The 22,201-nt window shown below is 34.9% G+C and overlaps 1 protein-coding gene across 12 annotated transcripts in view; it reads left to right on the top strand.

The window, feature by feature from the left end:
* Robo2 (roundabout guidance receptor 2) overlaps window positions 1–22,201 on the top strand; it is a 651,725-nt gene that overhangs the window by 522,149 nt on the left and 107,375 nt on the right. For 9 of the 12 annotated variants that reach the window (XM_050148878.1, XM_050148871.1, XM_050148873.1 and 6 more), the window contains exons 6-7: window positions 7,641–7,768; window positions 14,470–14,481. In XM_050148878.1, the coding sequence (XP_050004835.1) occupies window positions 7,641–7,768; window positions 14,470–14,481 (140 nt within the window). The remainder of the gene's footprint in view (window positions 1–7,640; window positions 7,769–14,469; window positions 14,482–22,201) is intronic. The other 3 variants (XM_050148872.1, XM_050148877.1, XM_050148883.1) reach the window with 1 other exon arrangement.

Here is a 22,201-nt window from a genome sequence, read left to right on the forward strand (position 1 = left end):
AAGTCCAGGGTCTTCTCCCCTCCATCCAGGTCTAGGAAGGTGAACATCCAAACTGGCTAGGCTCCCACAAAGCCAGAACATGAAGTAAGAACAAAACACAATGCCATTGTCCTTGGCTTCTCATCAGCCCTCATTGTCCACCATGTTCAGAGAGTCCGGTTTTATCCCATGCTTTTTCAGTCACAGTCCAGCTGACCTTGGTTATCTCCCAATAGATCCGCCCCACTGTCTCAGTGGATGGGTGCACCTCTCGTGGTTCTGACTTCCATGCTCATGTTCTCCCTCCTTCTGCTCCTCATTGGGACTTTGGGAGCTTAGTCTGATGCTCCAGTGTGGGTCTCTGTCTCTATCTCCATCCATCACTTGATGAAGGTTCTATGGTGATATGCAAGATATTCATCAGTATGGCTATAGAATAGGCTCATTTCAGGTTCCCTATCCTCAGCTGCCTAAGGAACTAACTGGGGACATTGCCCTGGGCTCCTGGGAGGTAACCCAGACCCAAAAAGAGGATCATGGGATGTACTCACTCATAATTGGTTTCTAGCCATAAATATAGGTCACTGAGTCTATAATTTGTGATCCTAAAGAAGCTAAATAAGAAGGTGAACCCAAAGAAAAACATATAGTTATTATCCCTGCTATGGGAAATAGACAAGATTGCTGGCAAAAAATTGGGATCTTGGGGGTGGGGTGGGATGGGGGTAAGGGGGGATGGGGAGAGAAAAGTAAGGAGAGGAGGATGGGGAGAGCTTGGGGAAACGGGATGATTGGGAATAAAACAAGGTTGGATAGAGGAGCAGGGAATCACATAACTTAATTAATGGAACCACCTTAGGGTTGGAAAGAGACATGAACCTAGAGTGGCTCCCAGGTGCCCAGGGCAATGTTAATGGATTTTTTAATGTTTTGAGAAAGTTAGGCATGATTACTGTACTTATACAATCACCATTCCTCCTTTTCTCTCTTCACCTTTTCCCATGTACCTTCCAGTACACTTTCAAATTTATGAGTTCATTATTACTGTTATTTATATATGCTTGGTTGCTTATATGTGTGTATATATACACACACATAGCATAAATATACACATACAACTTACTGATTTCCTTCATTTTTGCTTATATGTGCATGTGTTTAAGACTTGCCAGTTGGAACTGAATCAATTATTAGAGTTCTTGTCCCTAGAGAAAACTAATTTTCCCTCTTAGCAGTTTAGGTCTTTCCCTAGGAATGGGACCTTGTGAAATTTCCACCTTCCGTCTTGGCCCATCAGTCAATGCTGTGGTGGTACAGGTCTTGTTTAGGCAGCCACGCTGTTGATATTTCATAGATGCAGCTTTCCTCTCCTGTCTAGAAAGCGCTGTTTAGTAGCTGCTACTTTGATTGGCTAATGTTATGAAACAAATGTATTTTGAATATTCTCTAGAATATATGTCAGAGCTTTTCATCGCTCATGAAATCATTGCTGAGTTGATAAAACTAGTCGCCTTTACTAGATACAGCTCTAAGCCTTCAATTTCAATCAGATTTGTCAGGCAACAAGGTACTTTATACAAGTAGTTGTCAGTAGTGCCCCTTTTAGAACATGTTAAATTTCCAAAGTACACCACGGTCACATCTTACGAAAGCATTTCTAGGACAAAAGAAAAGGCTGAGAGAGCCTTTCTGGTTTTCCAGAGCATTGCTCAGACTAAACATTCCCAGGTGACAATGCTGTGCCGCCCTTAGCTCAGCTGTGTTCACCATAAAGCTGATGAAGGAGAGGCCTTCGTACCTCTCCCATCTTAGAGATTGCAAGCATAGGACCTGCTTATCAAAACAGAGCAGTGAGCACTGTGGATTCTTGTAGATTTAATACCTAAGAGCCTCTTCTGAAAGGTTTGAGAGTAGAGGTTAATTTCTTGCCAAACGTCTGACTCTGAGACAGAGCCAATATTCCACATATGATATCTCATGTTCTAGTTTTATTGTAAAATCAAATTATCTTGAGAGAACTTAAGCCAATTGGATAATTATTTCAAAATGAAAAGATAATTGAACCCGCTTCTACAACTTTATTTCAACATGCTTTCCGAATTGTGAAATATTTGTCATTTTTACAGTAAAATTTCAATGGCCCTGTGAGATGGGCACTATTAATTACTGTATTAATTATCTTAAAGAGGAGGAAAAGTCACAGTCATTTAAAAAAACTGGGTATAAGTTTCAATAAAATCAAATTGTGTTTTGTTCTACTTTGTTATTTTATTTATGATGTAGTACAGTATTCCACTAAAAATATTTCTTTAGTGATATGTGTTAGATACTGGGGTTGTCTGGAATGTATCGCGTGGGGCACCCTTTACTTTTCTTGGCCACCTCTATGCCAGAGAGCCAGCCATTAAGAGAGAACTATAATACTTCCTTTACAGTGTTGGAAATAACTATCTGGGGAAGTAGGAGGCAGGGTTTTATAGACAAGGTTGGAGGTTGTTTAGAAAGCAGAGGAGTTTTTATAGTGGCAATGCATGTTACAGAGGTCAAAAATAAGAGCAAGATGTCAAGAGAAGATGGACAGGAGTTATTGCTGAGAAGTGCAGGCTGTGAACTTCTTACTAGTTAACCACAAACTTACACTGAAAATTGGTGCCCGGAACACCATGCAAGGTCTGCTATTAAATCAGAACATTGAGAGGCAGGGACCCTGAATAAAGCCACAGACTACACAGATTAAGATGTCCAGCACAAGGACTTTGGATAAGTTCTGTGAAAGATACTTCCCTAGCATCCATGAGCTCTGAGTTCAATTCTCACCAAGGAAAACAAATGTTTAGGGAGTACTGTTTAGGTTGGCCACATGGTTTGGCCTTTTAGAAAAGTTCCAGCTGTGATATTGTTGAACTTCAGAATTCCAGAGAGAGACAGATTGCATCTAAGTGGTCAAATCAAGGATTCTTGACAGTTGTGCAATGCCTGCTCTACTTGACCTTGTTATACTGTGAACCAAAATCTGTACTTTGTCAGACATTCTGCTGCAGTTTCTCAATATGGGTGTTTTCAACATTGCATCTTGTTTATTTTCATACAGCTTTGTTTGAATATGCCTTGCTTCTCCTGGCTGTGCAGAAGGGAAAACAGTATTTGAGCTCCCTTATCTGTGCATCTTAAAGCATGGGTAACAAGGAATTCTTCATGCCCAGTGCTTCTGTATGCAAATAAACTATTGGTAAAGTTAAAATTAGAAATAGAGAACAATAAGAAAATTAAAAACAACTAGTAATAAAAAGAGTTACAACACCACATGCTAATAAAGGGAATTCAACTTTTCTCTCTCTCCATTTTTATCTATCTATCTATCTATCTATCTATCTCCTTCTTTCTACATCTTTCTGATTAAAGATAATATTTTTTTCAGACAAAGGATGATCATAAATGAAATGGTGAAAAGGTAAGCCATTAATAAGAGGGTGCTTTTTAATAGGGATCTTCTATCCATGGTTAACAATGATAGGAGGAAATCACCTAAGACTAGAATCTGGAAGTAACAAGAGGAGTGTTGAGAACAATTTCCTAGCTTGAAATGTAGTCAAAATACAGTTTGGTCCTTAGATAAGTAAAATGTTGAGTTTTGTGGTTCATAGTCATTTCTGTGGGTTCATAGTCAACCTTGGGACATGGTGACACAAAGCTGCATTCTGCCAAGTTTGTATTTGAGGATTACAAAGTTTTTTTAAAAAAAGAAATCTCATAATATTCAAGGTTTGCAGTTTGGGGTTGAACGATGTTGATAGCTACTCTGAGGAAAACATGGCATGTGGTCTGCAAATTAGACACCCTGCTGAAGATTTCAGAATAAAATAGAAAGCTCAATCATAGTAACCTTAGACTTTTCAATTTCCCTGTGTGTTTAGGTAAATATGGAGTTTGGATTATCTTTTGTAGTTATTTCAATGGCAATCATCATTTTTTAGCACAGGTAGCCATTTTTTCATATTTTCTTTGGCTACTTGTCTAGAATTGATTGTGACATTATTAAAGGAATAGCAAGATTCACTCAACTAAATTCTAAACAAAGCATGCATAATAGTTGCACATCAAATAACCATGAATTCATTTACCTTATTGAACGTGGTTCAATCTTTGGTCATCAAATAGAAGCCCTGTATTAACCATGTGATCTAAGAAATTGCCTTTAAGATACACCTTGGGTATTACAGAAATAGCAATTGTATATGATTTAGCTTTCTAGATGTAATTACATGCGTGGTTTTAATGTACTCAATTCTTATCATGAAAGAATGTCTCTAAAAAACTATTAATCGCAATAATAATTTAGGAAAATTAAACAATGTTTTTCTTTCAAGATTAGTAAGGGTGCAAAATTTTCCAGGAAAGAGTGGTGAAGATAAGTGATTTTACTAAAATTTGTAGGCAAATGATAAATAATCCCATTGAGAGTTTGTTTCTAAGGAGAAAAAAAGGGCAATACTGTGGGTGATCAAACTCTAGTCCTTGGAAATACTAGACAAATGTTCTCCCTGTCTGTAGCTTTAGCTTTGCCCCTTATTTTTTAAATGGTTATTTTCTATGTCTGTGTCATATACACTGTACAAAGAAATGTTTTTGAGTTAGTACTACGAATCAGTTAATAATCTCAAAAGACTAATAAGAGGTTTGTATAATAAAAATATACCTGTGTTGAAAACAAGGCAATAGACCATTAAGCCATTGGATAGCTATTAATAATAAAGGTCCATAATGAGATTTCATTGAAAGGGAAAGAGTTATTATCATAGACTTTTCTTTTTTAAAGAGCTCTAAAATACATAAGGCTATTTTTAGCTCTTTGGATTCATGGAAATATAACTTGAAAAATATCTTTAAAATTTTATTAATTTTTAAAAGAAAGAAAAATACAAGGCCTGGAGAGAGGCACATAATAGTCTTGCAACAAACCAAAGTTTGGTTCCCAACATCTACTTTTGTTGCTTACAACAGCCTATACCTCCAGTTCTATGAAAACCAGATGCCTCTGGTCTCCTTGAACACAATAACTCACATATACATACCCACTTGTAGACACAGAATCTTACACATAATGGAAAATAAACAGACATTAAAATAATAAGGATATTTACTTTTATATACATTGAATAATATCTAGTTTTTAATAATTCATAGTTTATAGTAATGAATAGTTCAAATAATGCATAGCTTCATGACTGGCTATCTTAACTTTTAGAAAAGTAGATGTATACTAACATTTTCAGTGTTAATATAGTATACTTGCTCCGGAAGTTTAACCAGAAATCTTAGATTAAGTTGTAAATGATTTTTGAAGAAGTAAAAGAAGCTGAAGAAATCTGTTTGCTTCCATGAATACAGATGATTTTGACATGAGAATTATTTAGGACGTTTTATGGAATCCTTACATAATCCAAACAAGATGAGGAGAGACACATGCTTTCAACACGGGGAAATCCCAGATTATCTGAAAATTTTCATTTATTTTCCTTTTGATGGTTCTCTCCAATTCTATAGTCACCATTGAAGGCATGGTCTCCCTCTTCTAATACACACAAAAGAGTTGGAAAACTGGGATAACTTTTCATCACACCAATCCAATGTGAACTGAAAACTGCACAAAAATAATTGAGAAAATTTGTTAATACTACAAAATTCTCAAGTACTGCCTGATATTTTAATTTAATTTTGATTCATAGAATTTTTTTCCTACTATGTAGGATCACAGATTTGCTATATATTATGGCAGGGCTACATAAATGAATATAATAAATTCACTTATGCAAAGTGGGAAATTATTTTTAGAATGTAGCATTTTGTTTCCTAAAATAATCAGTAGTAATAATATTTGTCTTTTGAGACATTTTTAGAATTAGCCATAAATATCAAAACACATGGACAGTACCTTCTATAAAACTGTTTTAAATTTTAAAGTGAATCCACTTTGTTTTGTTTATTGTTTAACTGAACAGATGGTAATGGTTTTGATACAATTAAATTCCCTTTTTCTTTTTTTTATCCCCCCCCCCGCCCTCGTGGGGTTAAAAATAATGCAGTAACACAGAGCTTCTGTGCCTACATTGTCACAGCTGGTCACCAATCAATCTGGATTCACGGTACAGCGATGCTAGCACATGTTGACCAGCGGCCAGATCTGATTGGGCTGTATTTTTCAACAGTGGTTCATATCAAAAGAAATAAGGTCCATCTATGGTAGCAACTGACAGCCTAGGATAACACAACTGTCATTAATCAAGCCTGGCAACAATGGCATCCTTCGCATACATCCAAGTCAAGCGGATTTCACAAGGAAAATCATCTCATTCCTAATAAAACTGCCTCGTCAGAAATATCCTTCATCTGTTTCATCTTCTCTATTTAATTATGACAATCAGTGCTACTACTATATGCCAGGCATATGTAAAATTTCACTGCGCTGATAAGTGGTTTTACATCAAAGCAAGCTCAACTCATTTAAAGTGTATCCTCGACTACGTAAAGGCAGCTAAAAACAAATTGAAGTATCTCTGACTAAGAAAAGAAATGTAACAACTTATGTGTAGATTAATATATAATCATAAAGTTCCTATAGTTATGCTTATTAAAAAGTATGGGTACTGTTAGTTTTGAGGAAACCCTGGATGAATAATCAACACAATACGTTACCTGATATTCAAGTGTAAGAAGCAGCAAACATATCAAACAGAAAGGTAGGCTCTCTCCAAAAAAAAAAAAAAAAAATCACAGAGATTTACATTTAATTGTAAACTGGTTGGCCTATTAGCTTGGTCTTTCTTATTAACAACTCTTACATCTTACATTAACCCAGAATTCTGTACCATGTGGCTTGTTTTTTTTATATATATATATTTAGGCATTCTCATTTTTCTTATGCCTCTGGGTGATGACTGCAGACTGAGCCTTTTCTCTTCTCAGAATTTTCCTGTTCTGATTACCCTCCCTAAACTACCTGCCTGACTACTGGCCAACCATCATTTTATTAAACCAGTACAAGTGGCAAATCTTTACAGGTTACAAGATCATTGTCCCAAAATACTGTTTGAAACCAGTTGAAAAAGGTCTAAAGATCATTTAACACTTAAAAAGCTCAAGTAGAATGATTGGGATTCCAGGTACCAACTGAGTAAGTTTGAGAGTCTGGGCTACATGAGAGCCTGCCCCCCCAAAAAAAAATTAATCATAGAAACAAACAAACAAACAGAAACCAAAGGAATTTTAATATAGTTTAAGTTTCATGTATTCATATTGTCTAAATATTATAGAGTGACTAACTTTCAAAATAATAAATCATAAGTGACCCACAGCAAAAAATATGTAGTATTTTCATTTCTAGTGGAGAGTTATGAAGGACAGGACAAATTGGAAAGCCTGTCTTTGATAGCTTCAAAGTATAAAATGCTGTATATATGTAAAATGAATGGGTAACTGACAAGTAACTAGTGGTCGGTTATAAAATGAATGATCTTAGTTTTAGGAAATTTAGTGTAAATGAGCTTAATTTTGTGGCTAGGTGTAAATTGCAGCATAAAAGGAGATAAATGAAGATTACTGCCTGCATGCTATTATCTCTATGACTGATGCTATTTAATGATAATGTTTCCTGTTCTCCACAGGTACGATATCAAAGATGACTATACCCTGAGAATTAAGAAGGCCATGAGTACAGATGAAGGTACCTATATGTGTATCGCTGAGAATCGGGTGGGAAAAGTGGAAGCCTCTGCTACCCTCACTGTCCGAGGTAAGAGACTTAAAGTGTCAAAGAAAATTGAACCAGGAGCCTAATATTTTGTCCAATTGGTAAGTTCGTGCCTGCTCAAAATAGTAGGGGCTGTTTGGCATGGCAGCCCACACCTGTTACCTTAACACACAAGAAGTAACCACAGAGGGATAACAAATGCAAAGTATGCCTTGGGGTCTACATAGCGAGAGTGTTTCAGAGAAAAGGAATATATTATACTTAGTATTATAAAAAATACTCAGGTGTTTTTGCATTCTAAACTATTAATTGAAATGAAATGATTGATTAAATGGATCATTCCTTTTTCCTTCCTTCCTTCCTTCCTTCCTTCCTTCCTTCCTTCCTTCCTTCCTTCCTTCCTTCCTTCCTTCATCTTTCCCTCTCTCCCTCCTTCCTTCCCTCCCTCCCTTCTTTCCTTCTTTTCTTCCTTCCTTTCTTTCTTGAATCCACAAAAGAAGTTTACTTCCAAATACAATGACCAGCTCTGAACTAGTGTTTAGTTTAATCTCAGTATAATAATAAACTAATTCAGACAATAGTCAGTTCTGTCTGCTAAATGGTCCACTACATCTGGTGGTGGACATGTGTAACCTTGCTCACATCCAAACAGAAATACTAACAATTGCCTCAGAACTGGGACTGCATTGATTCTCTTTTCTTGCTTGGGGATGGCTCCCAAAATTGCTGTTGAGAGACTGACTTACATTTCTCTTGACATGCCAGCTTGAACTGAAGAACACAAAGGATCCATTCTATGACCACAAATAACATTTGCATACGCCTATATTCTAGCTCAAGCTTCTCAAGTTCTCTTCTCTTCAGAATTATGGTTGCTGGAGAAGTTTTAGGCAATTATGGCTCAGTTTGATGCTACTATATTTACTCAACTGCAGGAAGCTATTGGCACCAATGGCTCCATGGGAGACTATATGAGCCTCATCCCCCTACATAGCAGGATTAATGAGTCCTGTACCTTTGAACATGAGAGTAGACTCTTTTCAAGATTCCCATTTGGTTTTAAATCCTCAAGATCTCCAATATATGATCTCTGAATTTTATACAACAGAAGATATTAAGATATTACAATTGTCTCTAGGTCTGTGTTGTGAAGATCCACTAACTGGCAGCGCTTAAGCATTTCCCTGGTGTTGCCTTCTCATTTAACAAACAAAACAAGCTAAACAAGATGAAGGGAGCTGTCTCGGTTCATACTAGTGATTTGTGGAGAAGTCAGAGCAAGTGCTCACTTTCTCCCATCATGAGACAATGCTCTGGCCTTTTCACATAGGTAAAATTACTTTGCGGTATTACGTGCTATCTGGGATAATGATGGATGAGCCCAAACTGGAGAGGCTTTAGCTGGTACAGTCCAGTTTCCAGGATTCTTCCCAGTCCCAACTCCTTTCTAGTAGTACTCTGAGTGTGTCTGATATTTGTCCTTCTTTATAGCCAGGCAATCCCTGTAAAAACAGTGTTAGGGTTGGGCTAGCACGAAGCAGTGGGGCTGGTTTAACTGTTTATGGGATGCCTCACTCTGAATCTCCTTTTTGTAGTTAGTACATACACTGACAAACAAAACCACAATACGCTAAAGATCTTTACTGATGAGAGTCTTTGATACCTAGCAAATCTTTATCATACCTTCTCTCAAACCTTCTGTAATATGACTTGAAGTGACACATCTAGTCAAAACATATTGTTGAAATAATTTAGTATATACATGATTTCTGGAAGCTTTCAAATTCTAATATATTCTATGCTGTCCTTTCAATATATATTTAAGATATATCAGGCTAATAATAGCTTCTAGTTCATAAAAATTTTGAGAGTTATTATGGCACAATGGAAAGTTGAACAGCATAAAATAGGGGTTTAAATTGTTGTTTGTATATTTTTAATTTCATTAATATTATACAAAGAGGGGGCTAGAGATCCATGCCTAAAGAGACACTGAGGCAGGGGAACTGTAATGAATTGGAGGCCAGTCTGAGCTACACAGTGAGTCTCAAGAAATATGGGCTACACAGTGAGACTGTTTTTAACTCTGTTTTAAAACAAGTAAAACCCAATCAAAAAAGCAGACAAGCATTGCTGTTTTATACTATCAGTGATTCTAATATATAATAATTACAAGTGGTAAACAAAAAGTGGATGAAGATTGTAAAATATGGTAGCATTGTTTATACATATTTTTATTGCTACATAAATATGAGTTCTCTGTTTGCATGCTCATCTATACACACTTGAATTGATCAGATCCCATTATTGATAGTTGTGAGCCACCATGAGATTGTTGGCAATTGAACTCAGGACCTCTAGAGACATCTCTCCAGTCCAATTTACTTATATAATTAACAGTAACACATCGACTAATAGTTGATATAGCTGAAAAGTGCATCCTAAAAGTTAGGAAGATATATCCAGTCTTTTTGTTTCTGTCTCTTGCAATGACTTACTGCTCTTAAATGCTGTCGGTTTTGAACTGTTTGCTTTCTGCTAGGTGACCCCTTTATACCGCTAGAACTGTTTAAAATGATGGAATTTCGTTTGTTTGTCTCAGCATTCAGCACGCCAATTTAAGGGAAGCAAATGACTAGCTGTGTTTCAAAGGTGGTAACAAAACTCCGGCATCCAGACAAACTGATTTAGAGAGCAATTTGTGAAGTTCACTGACCTTAACTAAAGGAGGTAGTCAGGGACACGTCTATAACATGGGCTCTCTGAGTGTTATGAACTCTCCCAGTTAAAGAATCATGTTCATTTCTCGACACAATAGAATTGTTTATAGTAACAGAAAGCACTACTAAGTCTACGTTTCTCTACAGTGAACTATCTGCGTTCCTGGAGGAATACGGCTATCACAATAGCTTAAGTTATGTGTTGCCAGGTATGGAATACTGTCCCAAGACAGAGGACACTTTTGCTTCCTGCATAGACATTGCTACGGCACTGTTGAAACTAACCAGTTTTTAGCCTCCTGCCCACCACCCATGAGACGAGAGGCTTTGTCTCATTTCTCTATAGAAGGATGTTGGCAGCAGCTCAGCTGTATCTCAACTTTTACCCTTGCTCAGCTTTGCTTCCACGAGTTTGTGTAAATTAGAAAACAGGTTTAGGGAGTTTAAAGTTCAAGGAATTCAGTCAGGGAAACAGTTGAATCTTTCATCTGGTAAAAGAGAAATTATGCCACCACAGTCATTTGTCTCCAGGTAACAAGCAGGAAGCAAGCATTTGTTCTATCCCATATTTTCTCTTCTTTCCAATGGCCCTGTTCTTATTCTCCCAGCCCCCCCCCCATTTTTTTTAGTGGAAACATAGATCCAAACATTTTAGACAAAGTTGGTAGCCCTTGCTTATCAGCATTGTCACTATTTATTTATTAAGTCACAGGTAGCTTATTATTTATGAACCAAATATAATTATTGATTGTATATGATAAAAATATAGCAACTCATGGAAACAAAACTACATACTCCAGGGATAATTTTAAATACATTTATTCTTTTGCTCCATCCAGTTCCACCTCTCAAACACTTTCCCTCTCTCCCAGATTCACTCCCTCCCCATCTCCTAGAAAAGAGCAGGCTTCCTAGGGTTATCAACCAAACAAGGCACAGCAAGATACATTAAGACCAGGCACAGACCCTTACATAAGACTGGTCGAGGCAATGCAGTAGGAGGAAAAGACTCTTATGAGCAAGTAAAGGAGTCAGAGTCACCCCCACTTCCACTGTCAGAATCCATCCAAAACACCAAGCCAACAATGTAGCATATATGCATAGGAATTATTCTTAAGGGTAAACTGCTGTGAAAATAATTCGGTTAAATCAACTCATCTTTAAAGCATGCTGGGGGATTGAAATGAATGAGGCAAAAATATATGACCAACCCCCAAAATATTCCATTCACAGCCTATTTGCTGACTAAACAAAAGCCGAGAGAATGAGAAAATATGTCAGTTTGTGGATGACACAGATTTTTACACATGCGTACTCCAAACAAGGAGACTCGGGGTGTTCTATTGGCTTTGAGATATTTCTCAGCTAATTGTTTTCATAATTTGTTCAAAGTTTCAGGTTTAGCATTTTATTGGAAGCAAATGTACAAAACTGGTACAAAGCATTGTCTTTTAAAATATGATTTATGTAGTTTTAAAAGACCAGCAAGCCTTTAAGTGGTTTCTTCTATGATTTGTAGCTTGTAGATGAATTTGAGTGTTTGTGTCCCCATGGTATGAATTTGTCATTCATCTAAGGCAGCAACTTCAAAATAAGGGTTAAATAATATTAATAAATCTTTGAAGAACAATGTAACATGCAGTAAATTATTATTGAAAAACATGTTTTACCATTAAGACATGCTGTTGGAATAGCTCACACTGCAAGGTTAATGGAGGTAAAATTATGACTTTTATTTTCTGTGTCTATTTCATTATGCACATAAATGATACGTTCAGCCTTTCTCTTGGTTGTTTTATTACAATGAGGTCAACTGACCCAAGAGGCCATGTCCATTTTAATCCATTTAATTCTGGAACACATTTGAGTTTAATTTGCTGATTTTGAAGACATCCACCTGCTGATTTTCATGATGGAATGTTGCTATGGAAAATATGCAGTTTTACTGTGATATTTATATAGAAATTGTATCATTACATAAATGTTAGTGCATTGGGGATACTTTAAAGTGTTTTATAATCAATACTTCAAACCAAAGACTCTTCAGTCTCTTATTGTGTTTGCTTTTTAATTTCAAAAACATGGTAACAAAAAGGTGATCAAAGGAAGCTTGCCATCAAGTATAGATTCATTATCTTCCTTGACAAACAAAATGAAAAAGAAAATAATTAGTAAAAGAACTTGCATCCATAATAATCAAATCAAAAAAAATATTAAGTAATTTGAAAAATGTTCTTGAAAGAGAAATAAAAACAGCAGTTACATTTATGCAAACAGCTTCCCTCATTTCCCAGTTTCTTCATTCACTTGGTGTAAAAGGATCTCAATGAACTTACTGTCTTCCAGTGCAGTAAAGTATAATGTTTTTGAAATTATTATAAAGTGAACACAGAGTATATTATTTATTTTAACATGAACCCTCACTATACTTTCTTCTTTTTCATGTCACAGCCTTAGAAGACATAATATTTCTTAGGGAAGTATATTTGAAAAACAATCTTATATTGTAGCTAAATTAGCACAAATTTCAAAATTGATTTCTTTTTCCTATTTGAAACTCACACAACCAAGGGAAATTGTTAGTGAGAGTAAGGAAAAATTTATAATGTCAATCTTATGTCTTTATTTGATTATTCGTCTTGGACCTTTCTACCAATCCCTTTACTTAAGGATAAAATGGGTTGTCCAGCAACTTCCCAATGTCCCCCTTTTTATAATAAACATACAGTAAAAATATTTATGCCAGTGACACAGGAATTTTTTTTTACTGTTACTATAGTTTTATTATCCTAATTATAAATACTACCATTATAAAAGACAGATATCTTTCAGATATATCTAACTATACTATTATTTTTAAATCTTAGACAAAAATCCAGAATTATGATGAACAGGTTGATTAAATGCAATGTATAAAGCATGATCTGAAATGATTTACCTTATCAAGTCCAAAGAATCAACATCAGCAAGATCTATTCATACCTTCTTCTACAAACTTATTATTATTCACTAGGGTTATATATGCTGCGGTATGGTTGAATGACATATTGGAAGGAAAAATATATATTCTAATTTTGCAGTTGTATATAGTTAGTTCTTATGAATAGATTTTTTTTCTTTTGGATAAAGAAAAATCCATATTTTCTAATACTTAATTGTTGCTTTTATATGGTTGTTCATCCATGCTGATTTGAAATTATTTATAAAGAAAATATTAAACATATGTATGTGTCTTAAAATTTCAGTCATTAAGAGAATGTCCACCTATTGCTTATACATTTTAGGAACTGAAAGTATAATATCATAAAAAAAGATATATTTGCTGAAGCATCGGTTTGAAGCTATGCTCATTGAGAGAAAGAACCAACATGTCAGTCACAGCTTCATAATCTATGCCGGAAAAAGGGATAAGTTCAGTGGTGGTTAGGGAGTGGTCAAGTTGAGATCTGCGGGCATGTCTCAACCTATTTGGTGCATGTAACAAATGGAAGATTTCCATACACAGAAAGCACAGTGAACGTAAATTATTGCCTACTGAAAAGTTGTATCAGAAGCTTGTCTATATTCCTTGAAATAGTTCTGACAAGACATGCTTAAGATCCAGTTGCTGTTTAGTTCAGTTAGTGAGGCCTTATTTCTCAGACATGATGATTGCTTCCTATTGGCTTGAATAGTTTATCAGTCTGTTCTTAACTTTGAGGTAGCATAAGGCTCTTTAACTTGATATCTTTGAAATAAGAACTGAAGTAAGTGCTGACGATAAGACTAAACCTAAACTATTCCTTCAAGTTTCAGCTTTAGTCCTAAGGCTAAAAATAACTTTTACCATAGGATTATGTTTATATCTTTCAGTTGTATAAGACTTAGGCACTCTGTTCATAATTGAATTATGAGAATGGAAATCACTCTATTGTCCATACTTAAATGTAACATTACACATCATGCATTCTGATAATTTTCTTTTCTTTCTTTTTTTTTTAATTTCTTTTTTATGTTCTCACCACACCATTGTAATGTCTACAGTTCGCCCTGTTGGTAAGTAGCCATCCTTCTATCCATTTGGCATGGCTTTGCACAGTGCTTCATAATTCATGCATAGTAGCATTTGACAGAATTAAATATATTTATTCACCCATGTTAAAATGTTTCTCGGGGGACTCTCTGCTATAACAGTTGCTCATGGCTTTTCAATTGCTTTGGTAAACCATTTTAGTAATTACTTTCTCGACACAGCAAGGAGTGGGTGTCAGTTTTCAGATAAAATAACATATTGTTAATGATGTAAACCCCTAACTTTTCCTAAGGAGGATGATATAATACTTCATTTTTCATTGTTTGTACAATATAATAGGCTATGTTTGATATTACTCAAGAGAGAAGTCTATGCATTAAATTGAGATATTTATTTCTTATTCATCTGCTTCATTTTAAGCCAGTCAGACTCCTCTTTTTTAAGGGTTATTTCTCTCTGTGCCTGCTCATCTGCATTTTTACATAGGCGAAATTTAATAGAAATCAGCTATATGTTTGTTTAAGTGGATTCTTAACCTTAGTGTGGGGGAGTTGGGCGATATGTGTTCTTTGGCATGAAAACAGTGTTTGTGGCTAAATAGCTCATCATTGCTTTGGCTTTGCAATAGTGAATAGCATGCGCTTGTAGAAATTTAAGTGCTACTTATTTGTGACTGTTTTCATGATGAAATATTTATAAATTCATTAAATTAGTAACCTCAAGCTCAGAATAACTTATCCACGAGTATGTTTAGATAGAAGAAAATTTGTGAGATGAATATATGAATGCATAAAGGCCTGAATAAATGAATGGTTCCAGCACAATTTTTAAAAAAAAATACCCCTAAAGTATTTTAATAACTTATTTATGTTTCATGAATTGTCCATCTAGCTTAAAAACCCTTCATAATATGCTCACCTGATGTTGTTGCCATTTGATGTAAATTGATCCAAGCTTATAATATTTTTCCCTCATTGGATGGAGCACACACAGACTCTTATCATACAGTTTGGTCTTATGTCAATAGCAATTATAGTCATCAAATACCTGTCTCAAAAATAAAAAAAAAACTTTGTTTTCTAAATTAGAAGTTCTCATATTTATTTTACTAGGACTCTTTTTCATTCATGTCTTAATATTCTTATTCCTTATGTCAGATAAGTGCAGAACATCTGTGTGAATGACCTGAGCTTAAATGGATCATTGGGCCATACATACAACATTTCTATAAACCTCTATTGTCGTACTTCTAGGCCTAGTTTCTGATACACCCATTGCTTAGCATAGCAACCTTTTTAAATATACTTAAGACTTAATTTAAATATAACTTGCATTTTTTTCTTAAGGCATAATAATTTAACAAAACATACTTTTCAGAAATGATGCTTGAAAATTCAGGACAATAGTACTATAATTTTAATGTGCATTACTTGAATTTACAATAGTTCATGTTAATAATGATGATATAACAATTAAGGGCTATTTAAAAATAAGAAGAGAATGAGAAAGAATAAAATGGCATAGACTAAAAAATGAGAGCTACTTTTCTCCAATATAGCCCACCGTTCTCCAGCTGGTACTATTTTACATGGTTATTTTAGAACCAATGTTCTGCTCTAACACCATTCCACAGCTGATAGTCTGTTACCTGATCACTCTAGATCACAGTGTTCTAACACTATTCCAGAGCTGATAGTCCATTACCTGACCACTTTAGATCACATCAACTCTTTTCCACAAGCTTCCAAAATAAACAAACATATAGAGACTTAATATTAATTATAAATGCTTCTCAGATAGCTTAGGCTTATTACAAACTAGCTTTTACAACTTAAGTTAACCTATATTATTTTATCTATGCTTTACCATGTGCCAGTACCATTTTTCAGCACGGCATGTTCAAATTGTTTCTCTCCAAAGCTCCCAGTGACTCCTCCTTTTCTTTCCCACACTCTCTTCTTGTCCACAAATCATGCCTAAACTCTACCTGTCTAGCTATTTGCCAGTTAATCCTTTATTAAACCAATGAGAACAATGAATATTCACCGTGTACAAAAAGATACATGCCCACAGCATCTGGTAGGTGACCATTTCGTTAGCTTTCCTCTCTTACCACTGCTGAACTGGGTAGAGAGACCTATTTACCTATCAAAATATAAATTCATTTTTGAAACTTATCATATAATAAAATGTATTAAGAAAGATTATATATATGTATACATAAAACATATATAACCAAATTAAATGTTATAAATGCTAAGGCATAGTAATTGGAAAAATGAAATTCTAACCTATATGGAAGTCCTAATGATTGGACAACAAGAACCTCCAAAATTTAGAAATTTTAATTTATTTTAAGAGAGTCAACTTATGATTTTCTTTGTCATTGTTAAAATATATGATCAGATGAGAGCACATGTCAAGGAAAAAATTGCAGAAAGAACTCTTCAGATTTTGTGATTATAGCAAGTGCTTTTCAAGTGAACAGAAAATAAACAGATTCAACTTACAGATTTTGGCAGCTAGAAATAATATGCTCATACACCATGCCCTTTTAACTCATTTCATAAGTTCTTAGATTAAATGACAATGTTAATAATGTCTAATATGTTTGCAAAATGTATTAGAGTAATGGTTAAAGCAACATGGTGTGTTCTGTGCTCTGAGATGTAGCTGTCACTTACAGTGAGTTTCAAAAGTTACTTCCAAATTTGCTCTTGTTTGAAACATTTTCTTAAATTCCCATTGGGCTGGAATAAAGAAAAGCTTTTTGACACATTATATTTTATCTTAGAAAGTCTGTCATTTCATAAATCTGTCTTGAGTGACTTATGACAGTGCTGAGAAGTATGAAGAACTATATTTCAAACGTGACAACTGCTGTGAACTTGGGAAACTGAAAGTTAGATGCGTTTCCATTGGATTAATAAAGAAAAAAACTGACAACGAAGAGAGTAGACTGCTGTGCAATAGCTCCCAACTGACTTTCAGTACATTAAATGTAGATATTGAAACTTTTGTAATAAGTCAGAAAGGAACACACCCATTGAAATAATGAATTAAACACATTATAAAAACTCATTTTATTCAATTGTTAGTGGAGTCAAACACAAGAATTTTTCAACTTGGAAGATCTTATAAATACCCTAAAGAATATTCTAAAAGCAAATCATAAAGAAGTGAGAAAATTACTTCATAATTCTAATGTAATTAGTGAAATACATTTTCAAACACGCAAGTACTCTAGAAAGATGTTTCTGGATTCCCTCGTATGAAAGGATTTTAAAAGAATAGTGTAAATCAAATTGAGATTCCTGAGCACTGAAGAATTCAGAAAACAGAGATGAAACTTCTTTCTACACAGATGTGGAAAGCCACATTTGAAAACTATCGAAAACTTCATAGTGAAAATTTGTCCAAACAATAACATAGAAGATTCAATTGCATTTGAAAGATACAAGTTTACTATACCACTCAGACCACAGTTGAAATTACACACACAATTAACTGAATTTTCAGATTCTATATAAAGTTGATTAAGTTTCTGCTGTAGAACGTATTTTTGAAAACCATCAGTTGATAATGATTTTAGGAAAGTATTCTCTGTACTGCAGTCACTCATTTTTAACGTCACCAATGTCTCAGACAGAGCCTGCTTATCTGTTAGATTTTGGGATAGCAGTAAATCTAGATCAATGCTACTTTGATAATGAATTCACTGTGTTTTCCTGTTGACACTGTTCCAAAGGCATCACTCATAAGACAAAGCAAAAATTCATCTGAGGGCAAATCTAGCTATGGCTAGTGAAGTATGAATTTGTTTACTTGGAAATGTCTTCTGACAGGAGACCTGACAATAAGAAAATGGTCTCAGTAGGGAACCTACCTCTTTTCCTATAACCATCTGGTTTATTTTCCTATTGAAAGCCTTTTCTGCAGCATAAAAATAAAAATGAACATCTATTTTGGAGATGGGCAACACATTTTTTTTTCCTTGCAGTAATTCAAAACACGATGAGTAATTTGGAAAGACTGTCATGTCTACCAGCTGCCTTGCCTGTGAAGTTGAGCTCTCTTCCGTTTTGTGTCTTATGTACCATATGCTAGCTGCTGATTGCCTCGGCTGTAGAGAGGAAAAGCTGAGTGGATTAGGTGAAACTTCTGGAAATCATCAACAGCAAACACCCTATATAACTTCATAAAAACTTCTAAATGTTTAACCAGTTTAATCACAAAAATGTTTGCTGTTTTGATAGATGGTGCCAATGCAAGAATCTGTAAGTACTTCAGAATAACATGCTGTTGCAAAAACAATATTAAATGATTTATTTTTAAAGAAACAGTGCTAGAGAAATGTCTCAGAGGTTGAGGGCACTTGCTGCTCTTGCAAGACCCACAAGGCAGCTCACAACCATTTATAACTCCAATTTATGCTGATTCACATCCATTTCTGGCCTCCACGGGTGCTATACATAACTAAAGAACTAACATACAAGTGTGTATGTTATTATACACACACATTGGCATAAAATTTAATTACAGCATTATCAAATAATTTTATTCTTGAAGTCAGCAAAAATTCTAATAAAAAAGATAATGAACAAAAATTTTATTTAGAGAAAATTATAATTCAGACCTAATTTAGAGAATGAGATGTCAAATCATTAGAACCCCTTGAGATTCTGAAAATCAGGCTTGAAATTGAAAGTTTGTACATAATTTATCATGGTAACTATTTCAGTTCCTTTGAAAATATGAAAACACAGAATTCTCACACTTCATTTTGAAATATCTCCTAACAATCTCTTGAGTGTGTCATGCAAGGAAATCTATGGTTTGGCTCACACAGCCTTCCCTTTCCCTTGAAAATGCCATTCTTCCGATGACCTGAGATGGGCATCTCCTACCTGCAAGTGCTATGCTTCCTGCACCAGGCACTAACGTGCTGTGTTTTGTAAAGTTCCATCTAATTATTACCGAACACTTTTTTTCCATCTATATTGACTACATAAAAACATTGCTATAGCTTGTAAATTTCAACTGTGTTTTTATCAGGTTAACTGGAATATTTTTGGCTAAGCTAACTTTTGAGATGAAATGCAATCATGTCTTGTTTCTCATACTGCACTGATTTAAGCTTGTGTAAGTTACCATACGTACATTATATCTACTAGACCAAATTGCTTTTAAACTTATTATACAAATCCTTTCAATCATTCCTGAAACTTGGGAAAGAAATTCTTTTACCATTTTATTTAGTAGTACTATACTGAATTATGACGCTTCCAAAAAATTTTTCCCACTTGACTCAAATTTTATATTATTGAGAGATTGTTCATGTTCCTTGTTCCTATGATTTTGATGTATTAGATTTCAACCTTGATCATGTGGTGTCTAGCATTTTGAGATAAAATAGAACCCTTTAGTCAAAAGATCATGATTTATTAACTTTGTTTTAGAAGTATTTTCTTCTCTAATATATTCATTTCCTCAAGTGTATCAGTTCTGTTGGCTTGTCTCTCTCAACAACTACTCTGCAGTAACAGCTAAGACATCAGTTTTAAAATATATTTCATTATGTATTTTAATGTCAACTGACAACCTCCTTTTCCAGTTAGAGTTATGAAATATTACTTTTTATTTAAATTTATTTTACTTCTTTATTCCTATTTTTCCTCCTTTTCTTGTTAAACTTCACATTTTGATTACCCATTTCTTTGTGCCGTTTGGCCCACTTGCTTACTCATTATATTTTTGATGGGCATATTTTTTAATAGAGATATTTTTCTGTATATACTCCCATTTAGACAATGGAAGCCTTCTAAATGATGTTTTTTGTTTCTTTGGGTAGTTTTGAAAATATAGGTTCATTATTTCACATTTATTACTATCTTTCTTTTGTCATTAATGAAATGGTTAATTAGTTGGTATACTGCCCTAACGAACTTAAATCCTATTTTGATCTTTCACTGTTCAACTATCTAGTCAAATGCAGAATAATAAGTCTTACTTATTTTGAAAAATAGAAGTTGTATCAGGGTCATTCAATGTCCCTACTTGGTAGGTTGTCTTACCATCCTATCAGAAATCATAATTTATTCTTCTTGACATCTGTGCAAGTGTACATAAACCATGGGATGGTTGAGATACATACCTTTCCACAGGGAAACAGGGTCCCCCTGTCCGTTTTCATGAACAAGATGTTCTTCAGCTATGTGAAGTTTCTGGCGCTGCATAAAAAATTGCCACAAATCAATGCTTTAGAATGACATCATTTTTCTTGAAATAGCTCTGTAGATACAACTTCCAAACACATACACAAATGAGGGGGAGAAGTGACACTCTACTTTCAGACTTATTTGTGTTTTATTCTCAGAATTTTGGGGTGTAGATCCCTGAAGTCTTTATTGGCCTAGAGCCTGGCCAGTATCCCAGGTTTTAGAGGCTGTCTACTACACTTTAATGGCTGGACCTCACATCATTTCTGTGTTGTGTTAGAGACTTTCCTGTTGCTGTGATAAGACACTATGACCATGGTGGCTCATAAAAGAGTTCAACTAGAGGCTCGTGGTTTCTGAGGATTGCAGTATGTGATTGATATTACGGTGTAGCAGGCGTGATTCTGGAGCAGTAGCTGAGAGCTTGCATCTTGTTTCATGAGCACAAGGCCAAGAGATAACTGGGAATAATGTGGGCCTTTGAAACTTCAACACCCACCCTCAATACATACCTTCAAACAAAGCCACACCTCTTAATCATTCAAACAATGTTTCAGCAACAAGGAACCAAGCATTCATAGATGAGATATTGGGGGCTATTCTTATTCAAACCACTACAAACATTTTATATCATACTTCTGTAATTTGACCTGCTGGGAACTACTACTTGTTTATAAACCATGCCCTTTAAAAACCTTACGTGATGATTTAGGCTCACCTGAAGTCAACCAATCACAACCTTAATAACATCTTCAGGAAACACATTGTATACCATAACCTCTTTGTAGAAAGAACACCGGGAAGGGAAGGCCAGGTGGACTGTTAATTTCCAGCCAATCACAGTAGGCTTCTCTCTTTCAATAAGTTCTTATCAGGCTCCTAAATTTTAATTAGCGCCCTGCACAGTGGTGACTTATTTGCTAGGCCCCACACCTGACTCCAGGTCATACTCAAAGAATCAAAGAATAGCCTTTTGTGATTCTGAAACATATTTCTGTAAAGTCAGACTTTAAAGAGGACAGAGCTGTGATGTGAAGGTATCCAGTACGGATTACCATTCTCATCTAAACTTGACCTGTAAGCAAACTATTTTAAAATTTATGGTTTGGGGTTATGGTAGAATTCTCTTATTATTAACTTCTTTTCTTCTGTGCAATAGCAGAAAATGGAAAAACAAGTCTCATTCCATTATAGACACTTGATATCAAAAGTTTAAATTTTTGTAGTATTTCCATATATGTGTAACATGAAAGCAATATGCTTAAATGGGAATATACCCAAGAGAGGCCTTATCATACAACAAAAATATATGCGCTACTATGTTCATAGCAGCATTGTTTGTAATAGCCAGAACCTGGAAACAACCTACATGCCCTTCAATTGAAGAATGGATGAAGAAAGTATGGAATATATACATATTAGAGTACTACTCAGCAGTAAAAAACAAGGACTTCTTGAAGTTTGCAGGCAAATGGATGGAAATAGAAAACACTATCCTGAGTGAGGTAAGCCAGACCCAAAAAGA

The sequence above is a fragment of the Alexandromys fortis genome, unplaced genomic scaffold (assembly GCF_014885135.2).
Source record: "Alexandromys fortis isolate MF-2015 unplaced genomic scaffold, M_Fortis_MF-2015_v1.1 scaffold_4, whole genome shotgun sequence".
In the NCBI taxonomy this organism is placed as follows: domain Eukaryota; kingdom Metazoa; phylum Chordata; class Mammalia; order Rodentia; family Cricetidae; genus Alexandromys; species Alexandromys fortis.